The sequence below is a fragment of the Sitophilus oryzae genome, unplaced genomic scaffold, assembly GCF_002938485.1.
Source record: "Sitophilus oryzae breed Bouriz unplaced genomic scaffold, Soryzae_2.0 scaffold_1590_pilon_pilon, whole genome shotgun sequence".
NCBI classification, from domain to species: domain Eukaryota; kingdom Metazoa; phylum Arthropoda; class Insecta; order Coleoptera; family Curculionidae; genus Sitophilus; species Sitophilus oryzae.
In genome coordinates this window covers 27,233-51,774 of record NW_022146270.1, presented here as the reverse complement: position 1 = coordinate 51,774, position 24,542 = coordinate 27,233, and the positions used below count along the sequence as shown (strand labels likewise).

Below are 24,542 nucleotides of genomic sequence, written 5' to 3'. Positions count from 1 at the left end.
TTAATAAATAAATAAAAATTCTTTTTTTTTCAGACTTCCTTAAAAAAATTATTACAAATACAAGAACTGTCCTAATATCAAAACTATACTAGGTATTTACTTGATATGGTCTGTACTTAACTTTGCTATAAATATCGTAATCTTAAATCATACAGGATGTTCAAAATCCTACGCCAAACTTTCTAAATTATAAAATAAATGTTCTTCGTTTTTTTTTAATGGAACGCCCTGTATATTATCTTTTTCTTGGATGGAGAATTAAAAATGAACAATTTTTATATTTAAAGTATTTCAAAATTTTTAATGATTTCGCAGATACACGCAGTATTATTTCATATGGCTCTCTCAACGGTAAAATACGAGAGAAAAATCATTGGGTGGCTTTGAAAAATGCCATATGAATGCCAAATTCACTAAGGAAAATGCCATATGAAATATAAAACCGCAAATATCTGCGAAACCGTTAAAATTTTTGAAATATTCTGAATACAAAAAATGTTTATTTTTTAATTCTCTATCTATTTAAAAAATAATATACAGTGTGTTCCATTTAAAAAAAACGAAGAAAAATTATTTTATATTTTAGAAAGGTTGGCGTAAAATGTTAAACATCCTGTATGATTAAGATTACCATATTTATAGCAAAGTTAAATACAGACCATCTAAACTAAAAACCTTATATAGTTTTGATTTCAGGATAGTTCTTGTAATTTCAATAACTTCTTTAAGAAAGGCATATATATTTTTTGTTTCTTTATTAATATCTCTTAAACTATCAAAATATATTTACTCATATCTTAGGATTATGTAAAGTGATCTGAAAAGAAGCTAAAAATGCAATAATATATAGGGTGTTCCATTTAAAAAAAAAATCATCCCGATCCACTCACACTTTTTTGAGCCACCCTATAGAAGTTAAAATATTTTCCTGAAATACATCCTTGTACATACTTTTGGTTTACACTTAAACAAAATTCCCAAGTTTTTTATTCTAGGTGCTACAGATGCCCGACGCACTATTGCCGGACCCTGTATACAAGAAATAAGAAATTCCATAGGGGAAAGTCTCCTTTAACGTACCGGCTCCAAAATCGTACCTCTTCAATATCGGGTTTATAATTGTATTGATGAGATACCTCGTAATATACTTAATAAGCCCACCAAGACTAGTAATACTCTAGTAATACCTAAATTTTTTTTTTTGTAGAACCAGTGCTTGAAGCAAAAACAGATATCAAAAATTCTTTGTATATGTGCTCTAATATTTCGATGAATGTAAAAATAACTCAGTTTGTACTAGTACGAATTAGTAAAGAAGCAGGTTGAATAAGGAATATTATGGTAGAATTGTAAGTAGGTATGTCAAATGCTACAAAAGGATTTTGGAAGTATTTTTATATTAGTTTCTTGTCTGAAATGTTTACAAAAATGCTGATTTGACCTACAAGACAGCCTGCAAATAGAACCGACAATAGTAGTCATAAAAGCAGATGAGTTTATGATATTTATTAAGTTAAAGCCTGGAGATTTTTAAACCACATCTGTATACTCATGTTTTTCCAACACATTGCTTCTTATGGAATTTTCTTTACTTTATATTTTTATTTTGGGCAAATGTGCTTCATCGTTAAATTTTGGAGGTTATATGCTTTTAAAGAAGTAGAAAAAAAAAACAGGTCTGTATTTAAAAAATATCTCAGAATCGAAATGTCAGATTGAAAATCTAATAACTCCGGTTTGTAGAACAGGAAAAGTAGTAATTTGTATTGTCATATGTTTTTAAACAGAGTCAGAAAAAATAAAAACCAAATCTGGAAAACTCAGTTTTTCGCAAATATCTTGAAGAATGACGTTAAAAGGTTTCAACGTTATAATGAATGGCGTTATAGGAATGACGTTATAATTTTTCTTTCGGTTTAAAAAATCTCTGCAGTGTGCAATTTTATGTGGGACACCAAGTATATTTTAGTTTATTTTCACGTTTAATTCATTTATACTTACGATTCTTCTTCATATAAAGGTTCTTTCAGTCTACTCCTCAACAACTTCCCTAACCTAACCATTCTTCCTACTTCCACCATCAGTTTTTCTCTTTCCTCAAAATACTGCTCAACCCTAGACCTCTTCTTACTCAAATTCATCAGAGGTATTGTAGCCACAGCTTCTCTCATATCCCTCAGCTGATTACACTGATCTTCAATTGATCTACAACGATTTATAAATTTAAACCGATTAAGAATTATTTTAGATGAATGAACAAACCTGTGAAAAACTGCCGATACTCTCAATCTAGTCATCTGCTCTTGACTGATGTAGATAATTCGTTCCCAGTAATTCTTTAATGTTTGGTATAAGCTTGTATGGCTATCTAATGGTAACTTGCAGGAATGCCTCAATACTAGAGCAGCGTTCAATAGCTGACAACCATAATTATATGTATCCTATAAAATTAAGAATAGAGATAAAATCAAAAATAAAATAATTTTAGTGCAATTAATCAGTATATCACCAAACACTGCAAGACGTACTTAAGACAAAATGCCCAGCATGTAAGACTCTTGCGGTCTTGCATTATTCTTTGACGTTCTTTATTTACAAATAATTTTTTATAGATAATAAAAAAAAAGAAATTTTTATTTACTTACTCCACTCTTCTGTCATTTATTAAATAAAAAATAATGGAAAAAGGTTTCTCTGTATCTATTGCGAGGCGATTATGTGATTTATGATAGCTGTCAATAATAAGCAATATTCGTATAAATCCTTTTTTGTCGATGTATACCGAATATTGCAATATTAGTTAGGGGGTCATGATTTTTTTAACCATTCAAATAAATATATTTTGTTATAAAAAGTTAATTATTTTTTTAATTTAATGCAAATAGTGTTTTCCCCACATTTTCTTAAAATTTTAAAGGAAGCAATGACCAATGACGATTTATTATACAGGGTGTCCCAGAAATAAGTGCCAGTATTTTAAGGGGTGGTAGATCTGGTGAAAAGAAACATTTTTTTCTTTCTACCATTTTTCAAATAAGTCCAAAATAACCGAGTTATTTTACTTTGAAAATTTAAACAAAAAATGCTTTTTTGCTTTAATTTTGAGAACCACTGGATTTTTTCTGGTTTTTCTTTCATGTATATTTAATCTACTACCTTTATTGCCATATTATCAAGAAATTATTTTTTTTTTAACTTAAAACTAAAAAAATTTCCAAAATTTTTTTCAAAAAATTCCAAATTTTAATTTTTTTTTTCGCAAAAAACTCATAAGCGTGTTTCTGAGGTCGAAATATACTACGAGTTAAAATACTTGCACTTACCTCTGGGACACCCTGTATATTGAAAAAAAAATTAATCAGACAAATATTGTTTCTTTCTTTAAAATCTCATTTGAATTAGCTTACCTAAATACTATTTATTTAAAGATTTTCTACTATATAAAAAATTCCTCTAATAAAGATTAGTTCAAAAGTGCAAGATTTGCAAGAGTCTTGCAGCCAGACCAAGACTACTTATTAGAGTCTTGATCTTGGTTTTGCATTTGCTCATCACTATTAACATCCGAGTAAATCAATTTCATAGTGCAATTTATAATTTAAAACTTATTATATTGGAGTAAAACATTTATGTACAAAATATTTATTTACTTTTGCAGTTTTTTGGAATATCTGGTGTTCCTCCTTCTGTGACTGTATCTCGTACACGCTGCAACCAACATGGCCATGATCACGTAACATCACTTTCAAGATATCCCCTAACCAAGCAACTGCCTGTTCAACATCCCTTTCGTACGTGTCAATTAGCGTCACTTGTTGCAGTGTCAATTTTTGCAATTCAACACTGTCACTAGAATATCAAAAACTCCTTTATTAATTTCTTAATAAAGATTTACTCTATCTATAAATAAATGGAAAGTTAAAATGAACCAAGATAATAATACAATTTCTTCCAGTTCTCTGTTTCGATTGCTCTAGTCTTGGTAATTAATTGTTACGCTTAATTCGTTTTTAATTGCTTGGCTAATTTAAATTGGCTAAATGCTCGGTCAGTACCAACCGAGCGTCTCCAGAAACGCTCAATTTGTAAATATTAGTTTAGCTTTAATCATCTGCTGATTAACATGATTAGCGAAACGCGCGACCAGAATTAAAAGTAAAGTGTTTTGGTGTACTTTGGTGAATTAGTGTTTTTATTTTACTGTTGTAACACCAAAAGTTCCAAACTCCAACTGTAATACATATTGGTTTGTTAAAATTTGTCCCATGTACAGACTTTTTAAACTCTAAAGCCTCATTCAGAACCTCGAAATTCCTGGTTTCTATTATACTTATTAGTTTACGATCATTAACATTGTCTAAAAAGATACAATTAAAATTAATAGAATATCCTAGCAACAGCCTGATGTAGTTATTTGTATCCATAGAAAATACATAATAACTAGCTTATAAAACAATAAACTTCTTGTTTCTAACCACCAATTTCCCTTGACGAATGAAAATCAAAGGCCAAAATGACATTACTCGCAAAGTTTCAAGTATCCGCCTTCGTTCAAAACCTCACACTTAGAGGAATAAACTAGCGTTTACAATTCGCGTTAAAGTTTGTTCCTTAAATTTCAACATTTTTCATTTAGAACGTCAACGTTCAGAACGTCAAAATTATTGGTAGACATTTTCAATTAGTAGAAAAAGTTATCAAACTTTTAACTTTTCCACTAATTATACCTCAAAATTTGCGAGAAATGTCATTTTGGCCTATGATTATCTTCCGTCAAGAGAAATTGTGGTTAGAAATCAAAAGTTGATTGTTTTATAAGCTAAATATTAGGCTTTCTCTATGGATACAACTGATTAACACAAGCAGTTGCTAGGATATTCTAATAACTCTAATTGTGTTTTTTAAACAATGTGAACTAAAAGGTATAAAGTGTAATTGAAACCACTAATTTATTCCACTAATTGCGTAATCCTGAATGAAGCTTATTAATTTATTATCAGTATTGTGGTCAATGTTTACCTGAAAATATTTTTTCTCGCCACAGTGGCATCCAACACATCTCTAATATTAACGATATCTTCACTGTAATCCGTATTAAGCTCCTGGCCCAAGGCATCCTTCACCGGCATGGATAACATATCCGATAATTTTTCACCTTCCTTTCTTAAGTCTTGCTCAATAGATTCTAGAGGAAAAAATGGATATTAGATCAAACATATTAATGAAAAACTTTTTTTTAATACCTAAATATGTTTGACTTTCTTGAAGCTTCTTTAATCTACTCGAAGCTCCATTGAAGTCGTTTACGTCACTACCCATAACCAGGGAATCGAATACTTCCCCAGTTTTGTCGAAGTATTCTGAGACTAAACGGAAGAATCTCAGAGAAGTAATCAGAACGTTCCTTCTTCTTTCTAATCTACAAAAATCGAATTATTAATATAAGTAGTAAAAAGTAAAGTCTTTTTTGTTAACGTCTCCATTTTTCTGCTAAGGCTAATATGGATGGGACCTAATTTGTTTACGCGGAATCCGAACTGCGCTCCTCGGACATATCATTGTAAATAGAAAGTGTAATTGTTAAAACCACTAATTTATTCCCCTAAGTTTGAGGTTCTGATTGAGGCTTAACTGATATTTATAATGTTTGAATATTTCAAGTATATAAGATAATATTAAGTTACCTTAATGCAAAACTTTTGCAAACAAAATCCATAAACTCCTTTTGAGAAATCAAGTCCTTATATTGTATAGTTGTATTTTCGTCATCAAGTTTTGAAAGTAGATTTATTTTATGCAATAATTCGGCATAAGAACCATAAGCCTCCCAACATTCGAGTTCTATTGCTTCATGTTCTCTTCTGAGTTCCTCAGCTGAGGCGACGTCATAGCCAACTTTTTGATGAGCATTTAGCAGTTGTTCAGCTGGTCCTACGAAGAATTGATCCATTGTCAAAAATCAACATATTTTCATATTTTGGAATGAAATTTTTATCCCGCTTTTGAGAAAATTTTCAAAACATTCATGAGCTCGAAAACTTGACCTCTTCTGGTATTATTAGAGAAAATCCGGATTTTTTTTCTCGCCCATGAATATTTTTAGACAAAACTTCAAAGTATTCATGAGTTCGAAAAAATTTCCGGAAATATTTTGACCTCTTCTGGCATCTACACAGAATATGGAATGGAAATCCTTCAACTTGAAGAAATTTCCTTGATTTATGTAAGAACATCGGATTGTCACGGGTTTTTTTAACAGGAGACAGTATCCTCAATGAACACGTCAGTAGATGCGAATAGCAGATTATGTGGGGAAAATGGGGAGGCACCAGAACACCTCATCACTGAGTACGCCGAGACGACCAAAAAATTTGGCACTGGATGTATACCATGATAGTAAGACCCATGATTACATATGGAGCAGTTGCTTGGTATATAAAACTAGACCAACGTACAGCAAGGCAAAACCTGTGCAAAGTACAGAGACTGGCATGTATCTGTATCACAGGTGCCATGAGAACATGTCCAACAGCAGCAATGAAGGTCATTTTAAACCTAACACCACTGCACATTGTCGTCGGTAGTTATGCCAATGCGACAATGATTAGAATGGTCATAGACGGAAACAGTACTGGAAGAATTTTTAGGTCAGGGGCTTGGAACACCCTCAAAAAGAAAATTCCACTTCTCCAACTCCCAGTGGATGACATACCAAGAATTTACAACTTTGAGAAACACCTCACTGTAGTATTGAGTAATAAAAAGGATTGGAAGGAAGAAACGCTTACTCAGCATATAAAAGACCATACCATAACGTGGTATACTGATGCTTCCAAAACCAAAGCAGGGACAGGGATAGGAGTATTTGGGCCGAAAACCAAATACTCCGAACCAATGGGCACCTACCCCAGTATCCTTCAGGCAGAAATTTACGCTATCGAAAGATGTGTACAATTTATCTTAGACAGGAACTATCGAAAACAGGCAAACACAAAATTGCCATCCTATCCGATAGTCATGCAGCACTAAACGCGCTCAACTCAGTAACCATCAATTCGAAGTTGGTCAAAGAATGCCTAGAGAAGCTCAACAAGTTGGGCAAAGAAAATAAAGTCCTCCTACTCTGGGTGTCTGCTCACCAAGGGATAGAAGGCAATGAAAAAGCAAATGATCTAGCTAGGAAAGGAACGAACACTACACTAACTGGACCAGAACCGTTCTGTTTTCCAAGCGGAAACCAGCTGAAAGCGGAACTGAACAATCTGGAAGACTCCAACCGCAACTTGGAATGGGTGTCCTCCAACGGTCTAAGACACTCGAAAAAGTTCCTCAGAACCTACGACCGAGAAAAATCAAAGGATTTCCTTGATTTAAGTAAAAACAATCTTCGGATTGTCCTAACAGGACACTGTCTCCTCAACGAACACCTCAATAGGCTGAAGCTGAGAAACAACGGCGAATGCAGATTCTGTGGGGAATGTGGGGAAACACCAGAACACCTCATCACTGAGTGCGCCGAGACGACGACCATTCGTGCCATGAACTTTGATACGGCTGATGTCAAGGATGGAGAGCTGGCCTCTATGGAGCCGTCTCAGATACTGGCTTTTGTTAAAGCCTTGAGACTGTATGATGAGTTATAACTGGTTATAGCTCAAAAAAGGGGAACACACAATAGATCTTTAGGGTCGCGGTGACTAACTCCCCTCCTAAACATTCTACATTCTACGCCGAGACGATAACCATTCGTGCTATTAACTTTGGTACGACTGATATCGGAGATTGAAAACTAACCTCTGCAGAATCGTCTCAGATACAAGCTTTTGACAAATTCCTGTAACTGTATGATGAGTTATAACTCAAGAAAATAGGACACAATAGATTTATAAAGTAGCGATGATTAACTTCCCCCCTCCCATACAATCTACCATCTACAATACTTAGTAAAGTTAATTAACAACTAATTAAAATTACTTATTTTACCTACCTAATATCCAATTAGTCACTTTGACAACGCCTGACTTCAAGACGCTCAAATCTTTGGTATCGACTAGATTCTTTTCGATATCTGACCAAGCAGATTCTATCAGTTGTTGTTGGTGCCTGATGTCGTTCACCACCCTGTGTATCTTCTCTATCGTATCAAGAGTGTCTTGAGGTGTAAAAATTTTATCTATATTCTCTATAGATAGTTTTCGTGTTCTGTTTTCGTATTCTATGTTTTGAACTAGTTCCTTTCCTAAAAAGAAATATGAGATATCGGCTGGTAGAACTTCGATATACTATATCTCATATCTCTAGTTCTGGGCATGAAACAAACACCGAATTTTAGAGAGTTAACTTGGGGCTTACCAGAACAATTTTTGTTTTATTAGAAATATTTTTTTTATTTTTGAATGTGATAAGATAAAATGATGATCCTAAATATTTCTTTATAATTCTTGTCCTTTAATTATTTTTTAAATTACCCCTATTTCTCTAATGCTCATTCAGTATAAATAGAAAAAAGTAAATAAAATATATAAATAATGGATCTACTAGTCTATTATATTGACAATAAACAATAGGACGTAAAATAGGACAAATTGTTTTTATAACTTTGTCAACATAAATTTTAGTTGCTGTTCATATTTCTGGCCATGCACTTTAAGCAATAATAAAACAAGTAACGTATGTGTATTAATGTTCGTTATTATTACTGGATATACCAGGTGTTTCTTAAAAGTGGCTTACCCCTATAACATTTTTATTTTTTTCAGGCAAAAAATATGATATATGATATATATGTGATATAAAGCAGGATTGATTGACCTTTTCAATTATTTTGGGTCACTTCCTATTTCACCGGAAATTACTATAACTTATATTTAAACGGAAACCTCTGCATTTTTTTACTTTATTCTATAGGAATTTTATAGGATCCTGAATAAAATGATATCTCTTATGTCAACTTTTGACATTTTTTCTTTAAATTTCAAACTAGAGTGGCATGGCTGTGTTCATAGCGACAATTTGACTGGAAATACCAAGTATGTGGTGCCAAATTATTCATAAAAAGATTTTTTCCAAATAGGCCAATGAGCCTTATTTTAACCTACACCTTAGTTCCGTTAAAAAATTGAGTTATGATTGAAAATACGTTTTGGAGATCTTTAACCGATAAGGAAAGTCACTAAAAACATTAGATGATAAAATGTATTTTTCCAGGGCCCCTTGATTAAAAATCAGTAGTTTTAACACAGCATTGAAATTTAATAATAAAATTTTTGAGAAAACACCAAACCAAACACTTTTCTGGTGTAAACAAGATTTCTTTAGTGTGCCTTATATGGGACACCCTATATATTGTTGCTATAAATTATAAATATATTTTACCTGTTTCTATAACGTTGTGTACCAGCATTTTAGTGGCTTCCGACATATCCGAACTGATATTTATAGCTTCCTCTACTTGACTAGCTCTAAGCGCCCTACTTCTCAAAACATGCCGGTATAGTTCCTGCAGTTCCTTGATGGTCACCTCGGCATCTTTGTAAAATTCTTCCACTTTCTATAATAAACATACCATAAAATTATAATTTAATAAAAAAATGTCACAGTAGGTTTTGAAAAACCTAATTGATTTCTATCCAGCTGATCCCAGGTTTATTAAAAACTGAGAGAAAAATTCGATTTGATCATCGATTCTTATTTTAAACTATATGACATCGTTTTTTTTTTCAGTTGTATAGTACTTATATTTTAAGACACAAATAATTTAAATAATTAAAATGATTCCGTGTAGCTGATACACACTATAGTTGCGGAACGATCAACAATAATTATTGAAATAGTTGGCAATACTCAAGGCAATGCGGTGTTAAGGTGCGTACTCACTAGAGCATTTTGATCCGAACGAACCAAGCGAGCCGAGCGCGCACGAACGAACTCAATAAAGAAAAGATCGCGATGTTCAGAGTGCTTGTTGCGTTCGCTGTATTTCGACGTTCAGTTGTATTTAATTTTTATTCGCGCTTTGAATCTCTAGGTCACCGTTCTGCATCGAATGAGTTAATGGACCCGGAAGATGCTATTATCGCTGCTGGTGCTTTTTTCGTTATACAAAACATTACCAATAACAAACTTTTAATTTCTCGTTGTCTTCTATATTTAATATTCGTAGTTTGGTAATTTCATTAATTTTATATGCTTACCTGAGTTAGAACAAATTAACAGTGTACCCGAAAATGCAATGGTTCAGTCGCTGGAAATATTTAAAAATTTGACACATGCCAAAATTTTCCATGTAAATAAAAAACAAGCTGTAAAGCCTGTTTTTTTTTTAATAAAAATTTAAAATGTCAAATTTTTCACGTGATTGCTTCTTTACAGCTAGGTTAGAAATCATGTGACATTTTCCAAATATTTCCATTAAAAAAATAAGCTTTATTGTTATATTCGTTATAATATGTGTAAATGTACCTTTTCCCGTTCCAATAGATTTTTTTCCTTTCGCCTTCTCCCTTCTGAAACTTGCCAGAAGACTTTCAATTTTTTTCTTTGCTTCTCCAGAAGCACATCCCATAATCTCATCTATCTGCCTCCACGCATCAAACTTCTTAACATTATTATAGTATAATCCATCCTTTGGATTCTCCAATGCACTGGATATTGTTCATAAATGTCTATTAACTGAAGGCACTTTTCTCTATTCCACTCCATTTCGTTTGAGCAAAGAAAAATCAAAACATTGAAAATTTTTAGCCGCGAATGCTCCGAATAGGACGAACACCATGAACGCAACAAACCTCCGTACCCACTGAACAACGCATCCCCTTTGAGCAAAATGCATATACCGACAAGCCGGCGAAAATGTTTGGCGCGCTCGGTTCGTGAGTACGCACCTTTAGAGGATTAGCGTTTGATACTGATGCTAAAACAAGATGTCTTTTTCTTGGGAATTTAAATGTTTTGACTTTGTTTTACAGTATGTCCGCCGATTGTCTTTACAAGAGGAAAAACTTTTTTATTGTTGACATTTTGAGAAAAATACATTTTTCATCAAAATTTTTCCTTGTTCTAAAATGGTTAATCCTGTTCCTGTTTATACTTTTCCAAATTTCCATACCGTTTTAGAGAAAATTAAAAAAAAAACCACGAAAATATAGTTGAAAAGTCCTAAAAATCAAAAATGCGTTTCTGTGGTAATACAAATTCGCTTTCATTCTATGATAGATTGTTACAGATTGTTATTCATATAATTTTAATTAACGTAATTTTTTTTGCTGTTTTAAACTGTTAAAAGTACGAAATTTATTTAATTAGCGTTTTATTATCAAAATTTATCATGAGCTCGTAGCATAACCTCTACCTATGTTGTAATACACTTGTTCAATTATTAAATTAGAAAACCAAATTAAATCCATTTATTTCCCATTTCGTTTTGATTAGCCTCACATTATTATGTAAAACGAATTTAAATATTGTCAAAGAATTAATCATATTATTTAATTTTTGGTTTGTTTCGACGATACAAGCTAAATCAGATCAGCCAAATAATTCATTCATTGTTGTAATTCATTATCGCTACGTATAATGTAAAGAGTTTTAAAACTAAAGAAATAAAAGGTAAAATCATGATTTTATACATCAACTTGTTAAGAGTTCTTTTACTTTCTACAAATAATAAGGAAATAATTTCACACAGTAAACATACACTACGTGCTTCCTTATGTATATTTCAAATTAAAGGATTAAAAGAAATTAAATTAGTTACTTGATCTTCTAATGGGATAATCAGAAGTCTGTAAAAGCTTAAAGTAAAAACAAGTTAATCAAACAGTGTATTAAACCATTTTCAGATTATTATCAAAAGGTGTATGATATAATTTTCTAGTTTCAGAGAATATTGATTAATTCATAAGACATTTAATGAGCTATTTGCATCCTTAATAAGGAAGTTTAGAAGATTAGCTGGTGTAATCCCACGCAAGATCAATAACCTTGTAGAAGGAGAAAAAGAAATAAAAATAATTTGTGTATTTTCTACAATAAATACACGGAATACTAGTTTATTTATCATAAATAGTTAGTTTTATTCTTAATTTTCTCTAAAAAGGTATGGAAATTTGGAAAAATATAAACGGGATTAACCATTTTATAACAAGGAAAATAAGAAATTTGAAACAAAAAACACAAATTATTTTTATCGATAACCACGTTTTAACATTTTTTAACTGCTAAACCTAACGGTATTTGAGACGGAACTTGAATGATTTTACTCTTCAACTTTTACTACCTACAGGTGCTTAGGTTGTCTTCTGTCAATATACACCGTCACAGACGTATGTTTCATGTTTGAATAAATAACAAAAAATCAACATTCTCGTTTCTTGACCACAAGTCTGCTGTAAAATGAGTAGACTTTGAAAGCTATTCTTTCTGTCAGGTAACGGTATTCAAGTGGTAAAGCTTATAAAGATGTTTAATCTTTTTTAACTAATATTTAATATAGTTTGGCCCACGTGACATTTGAAGGGTCCCGAGGAATAACTTGATAAGCGCCAATTTCTCAATTTTAGGATTTTACAATATTATAGTAGGTCTAACTGGTCCCTACAAAATGTATATCACTTACATATAATTTTTAACACCCTGTATGATTTAAGATTACGCAATTTATAGAAAAGTAAATATAGACCATCTAAAAGTTAAGCATTTACTTTTAGGTTTGATTTCAGGATAGTTAGGTTAGGTTAATATTTTTTTTAAGAAAGGCTGAAAAATATATATTTTTTATTTATTTATTAATATGTCTGAAACAATCGAAATATATTTAATCATATCTTAGAAATATGTAACACATAATGTATGTGATCCGAAAGGAAGCCAAAAATGCAATAATATACAGGGTATTCTATTTAAAAAAAATCGTCCCGATCCACTCACAAATTTTTGAGCCACCCTATAAAAGTTAAAATATTTTCCTGAAATACATCCCAGTACATACTCTAGGTTTGCACTTAAACAAAATTCTCAAGTTTTTTATTCTAGGAGCTACAGATGACCTCTACAGACGCACTCTTGCCGGACCCTGTATACATAATTTGTTTTTTTAAAGAATGGTTCAGCTCAAAAAATAAAAAAAAATAATGTCAAAAGCCTGTGAAAATTTGAACAAAATTAAATGTTAACACTCCATCATTTTCCTTTCAATTGGTATTTAATTGACAAAAATATATTATGATAAAATGTGTAATAATCGATTACGGACCTGTCTGTTTTCGATCCATTTCTCATGGTCGTAATTGACGGTGCCGCCCAATGCGACAGGAAGCTGTGACTGGTCCACGAACTTGTTTATCCGCGATCTTGGGATAAAGATGACCTAAAAATGGTAACGTCATCGATAAGAAACACCTGGACATATTTATAGGCATCCAAAAAAAATCGTCACTAATATTTCTTATACAAATCTTCAGTATATTTTTTAAGAATTTTGGTGCTATTTTTTACTAATTAATATACAGAGTGTCTCTTAAATACGCGCGAATATTTTAACTAGTTAGATTAGATTAGATTTTTGAGGTGGCCTATTGGCAATTCGCCTGTTCCACCGCGACCTTTTCAAATGTATTGAGGTCTTCTTTTGATAGTTGATTCAATTGTTTTTGGTCACTTCCTGTTTCACGGGAAATGACTTCAACTTTTGATTTTTAAATGCACTCTCGGTATATTTTACTCTATTCGATAGAAAATGACATTCTAAATAGAATGACATATCATATGTCAATTTTTGACATTTTCGCTTAAAAACAAATCGTATTTAAAATTTCAATCTAGAGTGCCATGGCTGCGTTAAAAACACTAATTTTTAATCAAGGAGCCTTGGAAAAATAGATTTGATCATTTAATGTTTTTCCTGTCTTGTGCTGACCGGTTAAAAGATGCCTTAATTAAGTATTATTTTTAATCATATCTGAATTTTTTCAAAAGAGTGGCTCATTAGCATATTTGGAAAAAGCTTTTTTTTACGAAACATCTGGTACCATACACTCTTGGTATTTCGAGTCAAATTGTCGTTATGAACAGCATGTTACAATTTCAAATAAACCATATGCGAAAATGTCAAAAGTTGACAGTCATTCTACTCAGAGTGTCATTTGCTATCGACTAAAGTCAAAATTAACCGAGGGTGCAATTTAAAAATCAAAAGTTGTAGCCGGGTGCCATTTGAAAATCAAAAGTTGTAACCATTTCCGGTGAAACAGGAAGTAGCCGAAAACAATTGAATACATCAATCAATCCTAATTTATGTCATATAATAACATACCAAATCTCGTTTTTTTTTTATCTGAAAAAATAAAAAAGTTATAGAAGTGAGCCACTTTCGAGACGCACCCGCTATAAGTAATATAATAATTATTAATACCCATAGAAAACAAAGATTTTTTTTAGATAATAATGTGATTCAAGAATAAGTAGTAACATTATCGATGAGACTATTAAAGGATAAAAAAGATATGTACCTCGTGGTCCTTCTGAGTCGAAGTGCAATTCTCCACTCTTTGCTTATCCCAAAATCCATCAGGTTTTATTACAATAACCCTGTTCTTCTCACTGGGTTGGAGCACTTCGGTAACCTGTTTCATATAAGTCTTGTAAGATTTCCATGGTGCTTTTCTTGTATCGATCAAAACTGTGAGGCCCTTATTTTTTGTAGAATCGCTGCAAAATAGAAGGTATATGGCAAATTTGAATCCATAGATAAAGAAGGTATCTTACAAATAATCCCAAGTTTTAAAAGTAAAATGCACAGTAAAGAAAATCCAATCGATTTGACAGTTGTTATCATTTGTTCTCTAATTTTTTTTATTTTCATTTCGATTTAAATTTTTTCTATATAGTTCAATAATGTTTCTAGATTTGAATATTATGCTATTTTCCACTATTTTCTGTTGAATTTTCTATTCTATAAAACCTAGTTTATTTATCTGCAGGACAGACGCGTCTCTGAGTAGAATAGCTGGTGTTCAATTTTTTTATACCTAAGAATATAATATGTTTAATGCAAATATTTTATTAAAAGTTTATATTTTAGTAACCTGATCATATTTAAGAATCTGTTCACAAGAAACTTAAACTGGACTATGAAAATTATATCGTTACTTCCACTGTCACTATCAGTTTAAAATATCTCGCCTGTCGAATGTTCATTGGATAGATTAGATTTTAATTGTAACTTTACAATGAATATTATAATATCATCTTATAGTTTATGGATTATCGCTAGCCAAAGTTCTTTAATTTAGATATTGGCTCACTCACGCATCATTAAAATTTTAAGGTGCTTCAAATTTTCAATTTTAGTTAGAGTTTAGCCTATACAGGGTGAGTCTTAAATCAGTGCAAATATTTTCAGGGCTGGTAGACCTCGATAAAAAAAAACATATTTACCCTTTACCGTTTTTCAATTAAGTCCAAAATAATCGTTGAAATTTTAAAAAAATGAGAGCCACCGGATTTCTGCATTTGCATCCCTTTTAGTGCCGTAACCATAAAACATAAAATAAAGCTGTAACCATAGTAATATTAGAGATTATTAAATTATACCGTGGGAAAATCAGGCAGTTCTAAAAAATTTCTAAAATATACAGGAAAATTTAAAAGAAAAGCGATCTCTTTTTTGCGAAAAAAAACGTGTCAAATTTAACACCCCTAAAAATATTTGCACTTATTTAAGGCTAACCCTGTATAGGAAGGACAAAATAAAAAAATTTCGGTTTTATTATTCATCAAATAAATATAATGATTATTAAATGTCATGCTTTTAGCCACTATCGGTAACTTTCCTGTCAATATCTTGTCAAGCAAATTATTCCTTTGCAATAAAATTATGCTATGATGTCCTTTAATTATTTATCCAAACCAAAATTTAACCTCTTCAAAATTGTTGAACGATCCTAGTTACATTAACACCTTGTATTTATTATTTTATGCATTAACCTACAAATGAATATCCTGAAAATTACAGAGACGCCCATTCCATAGATGATTGTAGGTGTGTGTGAAACAAAAACAAAGCAGTACAGTTACTTGTCTTTGTTATTTCACCGAAATAAAAATGGTCACTTTTCCCAAAGAATCTTAATTGAGATAAGACAGATTTCGATTATACATAGAACTTTCTCTCGCAAGAGAGAGAACTTATTTTCACTCAATGTCCTGTTTTTGGAACAAATGTATTTCTCTCGCATTACTCTTATAAAAAAAACCGTTAAATTATGATTTATATCGGCACAAGTTTGATAAACACTCTGTATGAATGCCTGAAGAAAGTATACAGTTTAATTTTGCATTTTTTCTCGTCTTGATATGGAGTTGCTGATCTTAATTCTTCAGTGAAAGTCCATTTAGAGAAAAAAATATTAATATTTTTTTTAAGTCTTTTTGGAAAGTCGTGAACTAATGTCAATTCAGATGCATTTAAAATAGAATTATTATGGGTATAATAAAATAGTCTGCTATTGTCTGTTAGTATTTAGATATACAGAGTGGCATTTTGAAAAGTAATCTGGAATGTTACTTAACATAAAACACTAAAACCTGTTCAACGAGTCAGAAAAAAGATTGACAAACATCCCAAAAATGGCAGAGAATAGCAAATTAATAGCAGTCTCACAATGCAGTTCTTCCATTACAAAAAAGTTGTTAGATCTCATTTAAACCCAAGTCAGATTTATTTAGTGGTTTGTGGAAGCACTTTTTTAATAACTTTGATATAAATTAATAATCTAATAAATTACCTATCAACATTTGTAGTGAAAGAAAAATTAAATGAGTGAAAATTTGATATGACACATTGAATTTTAAAATCAAGATATTCAAAGCAGTCAAAAAATGAGAGAATTACTTAAAAAAGTTAAAACCGCAGCAATAAGAACTTATTCTTGCAACTTCATGTCGATTTGGTATAATACATCAGTCACCGGTATCGGCTAGATGCTTGGATTTTTTCCTTTCTTCACGCGGTAAACGCTAACTGATTTTTTTTTTAAGTTTCTCATACTTCTAGAAGAAGTGATAATTCACAATCTATAAGGTATAATTAATAAATGTATTGGCAATATAGCTAGTTATAATATGCGCTCGTAGTCACTAAAAAATATAATTCTTGCTTTATCCATAAGGAAGTTACAGGGAAGTCAAAACTGCCGTGAATTGCTTAGGGAAAGGGTACCACTGTACCCGACTTGACAGGGGGGCACTGTCAGGCTTTCGGATGTAATAAAAGTAACACAAAGAATAGCATAAATCAATCAGGACATTGAGAACACTTGAATATAAAAGAGCAAGATGCAAGTCACCTAAAAGATGTGGTTACATACACAGCTTATCAGCTTTTATGAAGCTTGTATTTCTCTTACAGGTCTATTTTCCATACCTGTAGCCTATTTTTGACCACTCGCATCTTTAAATGTTACTCCCGCATCTCCGAGAAAGCCCTATAATAATACATATACGCAAAGTTGCGAATCATGTCAAGAAAAGGTACCCTAACTGGCCGTTAAATTTATTCTCTCAAGACGCACACGTTCATACAGGTGGTGATCCGTTATTTTCACTGCATTTTTGTAATAGCGACACCTGTCGTCTTCATTTAGACCCATTCTTTTTTAATTAATATTATGTTTATAAATAAGTAATGAGTATGTGGATTAGTATATAAATAAATGATTTTATTACATACTGTATCGTAAAACACGCCTTTATATACTTGATTTTAGTCGGTTATTTTTAATGAACTAAGCTTGTAATTTTTACTAATGGTCTAGGCCTCTCTTGTTCATACCGTCCTGATAATTTTCTTCTATCAACCCTGTATATAGTCTCGTTAGATATCTCAAAAATAAAGGAGATTATTTAAAAACAAATAAAATCCTTTTACTCTCAGTGCCAGTCCACCAGGCATCAGGGATAGAAGATAATGAAAAAGCAAACGATCTACCAAGAAAAGGAGCGGACTAGCTCCACTAACTGGATCAAAACCGTTTTGCTTCCCAAACCAAACCAAACCAACTTGAAGCGGAACTTAAGAGCCTGGAAAACTATTTATAACCTAGATGGGATCATCCAAGGGCCTAAAGCCGGGTTGTCACTGCGCGAAACTGTTTCACGAAAAAAATTTTCGCGAGAAATGTTTCGCGAGTGTGTTTCGGACAACGAACATACGTTTCGTGGTCCAAGCGGAAACAAGTGGTGAGCCGCCAGTTTGCGCGAGACGATTATTCTTGGTCCATTTCTGGCGCGAAACACACGAGGCACGTTCACACTCTGAGCAACACGGAAGACGAAGGTCTTTTGATGCGCCAACGAAAACCGACTGACGCTAGCTCACTTCGAAACATATTCGCGAAACGAGTTTCGGGGTGAGAACGAAGTATACATGAAGCGAGGCTAGTTTCGCGCAGTGACAAACCGGCTTAAGACATTTGAAGAACTTACGACCGAGAATAATCAAAGATACTCCTTCTCCTTGATTTAAGTAAGAAGAATCTTGGCACGGGGTTTTTGACAGGACACTGTCTTCTCAGTAGATTGAAACTCTGAAAAAATGGCGAATGCAGATTCCGTGGAGAAGATGGGGAAACACTTGAACGCCTTATCACTAAGTATGCCGAGACAACAACCAATGATTGAGAACTAGTCTCTGTAAAACCGCCTCAGATACTGGCTTTAGGCAAAGCCCTAAGACTGTATGATGAGTTATAACTCAATAAAGGGGGCCACAATAGATCGCGGTGATTAACTCCCTCCCTTCCACACAATCTACGTCTACGTCTAATCTTCAAAGCCACTTTATCAGCTTTTTAAATTAAGTAAATTCCTTAAATAACACTGTTTTTTAGTGACTCGACTTTGGCATAAATAAAATTAGAATAGTTGCATTTCGTGGATATCCCAAAGCATTCTGCACGAAACTGAAATTTTAGGTCAATCTTGGAAATGTTTCCACCAGTAAATACAATAATATCCAAAACATACAGAAACTAGGGTGACCAGACGTCAGGATAAAGCCGGACATGTCCGGCTTTTTCGCTTAAATGAAAACGTCAGGCCGGCTTTTTGTCGTGTCCGGCTTTTTATCAATCGAAAATTCTAAATAACTAAAAACGCACATTATCATTATTCCTGGTTCCGACTTTCTCAAGCTGGCAACGCCAAACTCTGAACATCTCAGTATTACTGTAAAGTAAGTAATTTTTTTTTACAGGACTTATAACGTAAACATTTATTATTGTTTTGTGATTTACCTAAATATGGAAAGTAGGTACTGTAGTGGTGCTGTTATATCTGATAAAGTTGGTTCTGTGGGTATGACTATCAAAATGATAGGTCGGTTTTCTTTATCACAGGATCCAGGAAGATTTATCTGTGGTTTTCCTTCTAAGCAGGATAGATCTAGTAGCCGAACTTCCATACCCTAAAAAACAGAAAAAATATTTAAATTGTTACTCCTTTGTATGATTCATCGGAAAACAATGCAAAAATATTTACGGTCAGGTAGAATTTGTTATGTAAGAGGATCGAAGACGAGTCAGTCAGTAGTCAGTAATAGGCAAGCCGGCTGTAAACTGTAAAGTTATGTTTTGTCACATATTCGGTGGTTTTGTGTCTTATAGTTTGAGTTTATCGATTGATTATTGCACGTATCGATTGATTATTGCAGAAAACCTCAACCTTGTCTTCGAGTTCGTACTTGTGAGTTACTAGGGGTCGCGGATTGACGATAGAAATTAAGCCTTATGGATTGGTCCCTCCAATTAACCTTATCGATTGGGATACGAAACTGTTTAGCGGCAGATTTGCGTCCGTGCAAAGTCCGGGGGAGCCTCTAGTCATTTCGGTGATGAAGAGAATTTTTCAATAGATCCGACTAAAGCTTGTCGCGCACTTAGCCGAACCAAAATGAAACGAGCAGAACGAAAAAAAAATCGGCCGAAATAAAAGCATACAATTTAATTAAGGAAGACACACTATGCCGTACGAAAGAAGTACGGAAAATTCTCATGTTTGGGCCCTGGAAAGACCCCGCTAGGGTGTTTAAGAGTTAAATCTATTATATAATACTTTCAACTTGAATTCTATCAGAGGTTTACCAAAATGTAGCTACAAATGCAACAAAGATTGTAAATTCGAAATAAAGATAATTAGCAAAACAAGACAACTAAAAGTGCATTACTAAAAGCTCTTTAAACTATTATCTTTTTTATAACGGATAAAATAACTATCCTGTTCAACTTATTCCATTACTATTTCTAAACCTTTAACATTATCCTAGTACCTGCTTTATCTTAAATTATGTTCTTAACAAAAAAACATTGACGCCGATTTACTGTTATGGCTTTAAAAGAAATGATTTTTACCTCTTACTGTAGCTGATACGAGGGCTAGATAAAATGTTAGCTTTGGATAGATAGTCTAGCCTTGAATAAAAATAGTAAGAAAGGAGTATAATGTTATCCGTTATCCATGTAGTCGTACATAGACGGAATCGACATCATGATCCTCCATTTTGACAGTTCTGATTTGATTGGCCTTTCCTTTGACACATTTGATTTTTGCGGATATGTTGTGCTTTTCTGAGCTTATTTTATGTGATTTATAATTTATTCTACAATTGATTTTGTTTGGAGATAGCAAATCTAGAAGAGGATATTGTATTAAAATTAACAGGGACATTATTGCGACATTTTCCAGAAAAAGCCTAATAGTTGGCTGTGCAGCGTGCGGTAGACCCCTGTGATACATCGAGATAAATAAGGGAATAATTTTCACCTGTAAGTAACTACCGTATGATCGAATAAAAACGGCGTCAACGATGGTTTGGTTGGCTATGAAATGACGATCGATGATAACTCAGTCTCTCGGGGTTTTGACAAAAACCAGTACCTGAGACGGCTTTACAGAGGTTAGTTCTCCATCTCCGATGTCAGTTGTATCAAAGTTTATGGCACGAATCATTGTCGTCTCGGCGCACTCAGTGATGAGGCGTACTGGGGTTTCTCCATTTTCTTTTATTTTTCTCGGTAGTAAACCCTGAGAAATATCTTTTAGTGTCTTAGATCGTTGGAGAATTCCTATTCCAGGTTACGGATGGAGTTTTCCAGGTTCTTGAGTTCTGCTTTAAGTTTGTTTCCACTCGGAAAGCAGAACGGTTCTGGTTCAATAAGTAGAGTGTTTAGATCGTTTGCTTTTTCATTACCTTCTATCTCTTGGTGGGATGAAACCCAGAATAGATGGACTTTATTTTCTTTGCATAATTTGTTCGGCATTCTTTGACCAACTTCGAATTGATGGTTACTGAGTTGATCCCATTTAATGCTGCTGGACTATAGGATAAGATTACTATTTCTTGTTTCTGATAGTTCCTATCTAAGATAAGTTGTATGCATCTGTCGATAGCGTAGAATTCTGTCTTAAGAATGTTGGGGTAGGTGTCCCTTGATTCAGAGTATTTAGTTTTCGGCCTAAATATTCCTATCCCTGTTCCTGCTTTAATTTTAGAAGCATCGGTACACAGTGAGGTGCTCATCAAAGTTGTACAGTATGTGTATATGGTATGTCATCCACTGGGAGTTGGAGGAGTGGTATTTTCCTTTATTGTCTGTGTTAGTAATCATTTCTCATTCCAATTACCTTTAAAATCCCCCCCCCCAAAAAAAATATTTTCCAGTTGTTTATTTGCCAACAAAAGACACATTTTTTGCACAATTAATTTATTTTACTAAAAGAAGTTTTTGCCATGCCTTTGTATATACATATTTTTCACATTATTCTTATCTATACATTTAAATATTGTATTTTGAAAAAAATTACATACATTAACATATGGTTGTGATTTCAAGTTTATGTAGAGCAAAATGGGCAAGACCAAGTATAAATTATTAATTTATTCCGATTAGATAAATAAAATTAGACGGTACATAAATAAACAAATGCCGAGAAAATTCAAACGTGACTGCACCTACCACGTTTGGCGCATATTTAATTAGTGCTATTAACATTGCCAGTGTTTAAATTCGTTTTTATCTATCTCATCCATATTAATACGGTCGTTTACGTAATATAATTGGTCTGTACTTTCAGAATTATTATTGGATAAAATAGATAATGCGGGATTTACACTTGGATATATTATTTAATTGTGATTTATTTTGTCTCTGTGAACTGGGTGTTGAAAGTTAAAAAATGTCAGTTAAAACTTCGGTTTTTAATCATCTGCTAATAATGCTAACATGGTTAGCGAAACGTGCGTCCAGTGTTAAAGTAAAGTGTTTTGGTGTATTGTGGTGAATTAGTGTTTTATTTTGCTGTGTAACACCAAAGGTTCCAACCCCCAACTGTAACGTATAAAGTATCAGAACAATGATGGTTTACAAATGAATGATTATATTAGAAATATTTGGGAAGTTGTATATTAAAAGATTTGTTTACTACTTGGTGCTCTATTGATTGTTGAAAAGATCACTTCTTGATACAACTAGTGACATTTACCTTCTCTAAAATAGGTGTGATGGTACAAGGTTATAGTAGGAGGAATATAATTTATTCAAGTATTTATATTACTTGAATATAAATAAAATGTTGACAAATAAATTTCAAAGATGTGTGTCTGTAATTTTATTTTAATTCTGGCAACAATAAAATAGCACTAGTCCACTAGTTCACCACAATGAAGCAAAACAATAATATTTTGCACACTGGACGCGCGTTTTACTAACAATGTCAGCATCATCAGTAGTTGATATTTTGTTTGAGGATTATATTATATTTCTGTCATTAGTTAATGATGCTAACATAGTTAGCAAAACATGCGTGCAGAATTAAGAATAAAGTGTTACGGGGTTACGGTGTCAAATGAAAACTAAAGAATTTAGCTGGGGATGGTACATTTGGCGTTACAACAGCTAAATACAACACTACTTCACCACAATTTTAATATTCTGTTGATTTGGTACAAACATGGTGAGCGAAACGCGCGTCCAGTGTTAAATATAAAATGTTTTGGTGAATTGTAGTGAGTTAGTGTTTTCTTTTGTTATCAAAACTGAATGGAACTTTTAATATCATTAATTCACCAAAATAATAATGGGAAACTTCCAAAATTTTCAATAACTAAATTTATAATTTTAATTTGGATTATTATTAAGTATTTTTTGATAATTTTAAATAATTTATTAATGTGACTTTTTTAAAATATAATTATTTACCTTGCCAAATATAGGTGAGAGTCCTACAAGATAGCCACATTTGAAAAAAAATACAAGTGAATGTATAAGTGTCGGTCGTTCGACATTCTCCGTGCGATCGCGTCAAATCGGTTCGTCCGGTACCACTTTACGCGCGTTTTACCTTCGCGGTACAAGCCATGGTACTGCCTGATTGGAGCGTACCTCGTGGTTAGTTCCGAGATACCACGCTCCTGTTGCCACATCCACTAGATTTTCTATAAAATTCACTCTTGGAATGGAATAAAAATGTAGACATTTTTAGACTCATTTACAGAATCTCATTTCTAGCTTTAATTGATTCATGGCTTTGTGGAACTGGATTAACTTATGTCCTACAAACTTCGTGGATAAAGCTTTGCTATAAGTTATTACACGCAACATTATTTCTATGAGTACAACTTATATTTTTTACTCTTTCTAGAACAAGGTTAACGTATAAACGCTATCCTTGTCTCCTTATGAGCTATTTTTTAGAGAAACTGAACAAATTAGGCAAAGCAAAATAAAGTCCTCCTACTCTGGGGGCCAGCTTATCAAGATAATAACATAGAAGGTAATGAAAAAGCAAACGATATAGCTAGAAAAGGAGCAAACGCTCCACTAACTGGACCAGAACCGTTCTGCTTCCCAAGTGGAAACCAACTTAAAGCAGAACTCAAGAGCCTGAAAGACTCCATCCATAACTTGGAATGGGAATACTCCATCGGTCTAAAACACTCGAAGAAATTTCTCAGGACTTACGACCGAGCCAAATCAAAAATTTTCTTTGAGCAAAATCAAAAATTTTCTTTGATTTTGCTCGCTGCTTTTTTTATTTTATTTTTGTGCGAAATTGTAGGTTTTGGGCTACTTTTCCCTACAAGAAGTCCAATGAGACTTAAGTATTGAAGTCCTTTTGGATTGCACCCTTTTATCTCTCTATCAGACTGGAGGCGTACCATTTTAAAGCTGACAACATCGGGTTTTCAATAGTGTGTCAAGCCGAGCACGCTCACACCCATATACGACGCTAAACCAGGGCTGGGTACTGGTCCCGGTCGTACCTTAAGGCCAGCTTTCCTGGGTCGCTATTCTCAGTTACGCAGATAATGGTAGCGAATGATGCCAATCTCGGAATCTCACGCCGTTGCGTACTGCTTCCGTTACCAGAGAGAAAGACGTATTGGAAGGATGGTACTGGGAAAGTTGCGATTCAGCAACAAATCGTTCTTTAGTAAAACAGTGGCGGTCAGAGTCGTCATATGGATTACTTGGAGTAAACAACAGAAC

The 24,542-nt window shown here is 33.0% G+C and overlaps 1 protein-coding gene across 1 annotated transcript in view; it reads right to left on the bottom strand.

The window, feature by feature from the left end:
* LOC115879937 (SEC14 domain and spectrin repeat-containing protein 1-B) overlaps positions 1-23,415 on the bottom strand; it is a 29,851-nt gene extending 6,436 nt beyond the window's left edge. Inside the window, exons 1-12 of the mRNA XM_030897004.1 lie at positions 23,253-23,415; positions 19,293-19,462; positions 14,508-14,706; positions 13,253-13,366; positions 9,376-9,550; positions 7,988-8,239; positions 5,685-5,931; positions 5,244-5,419; positions 5,020-5,185; positions 3,651-3,849; positions 2,263-2,441; positions 2,002-2,205 (exon numbers count right to left, since the gene is read on the bottom strand). Coding sequence (XP_030752864.1) covers positions 2,002-2,205; positions 2,263-2,441; positions 3,651-3,849; positions 5,020-5,185; positions 5,244-5,419; positions 5,685-5,931; positions 7,988-8,239; positions 9,376-9,550; positions 13,253-13,366; positions 14,508-14,706; positions 19,293-19,459 — 2,078 coding nt within the window. The 5' untranslated portion in view covers positions 19,460-19,462; positions 23,253-23,415. The remainder of the gene's footprint in view (positions 1-2,001; positions 2,206-2,262; positions 2,442-3,650; positions 3,850-5,019; positions 5,186-5,243; positions 5,420-5,684; positions 5,932-7,987; positions 8,240-9,375; positions 9,551-13,252; positions 13,367-14,507; positions 14,707-19,292; positions 19,463-23,252) is intronic.
* Positions 23,416-24,542: the final 1,127 nt, after the last annotated feature.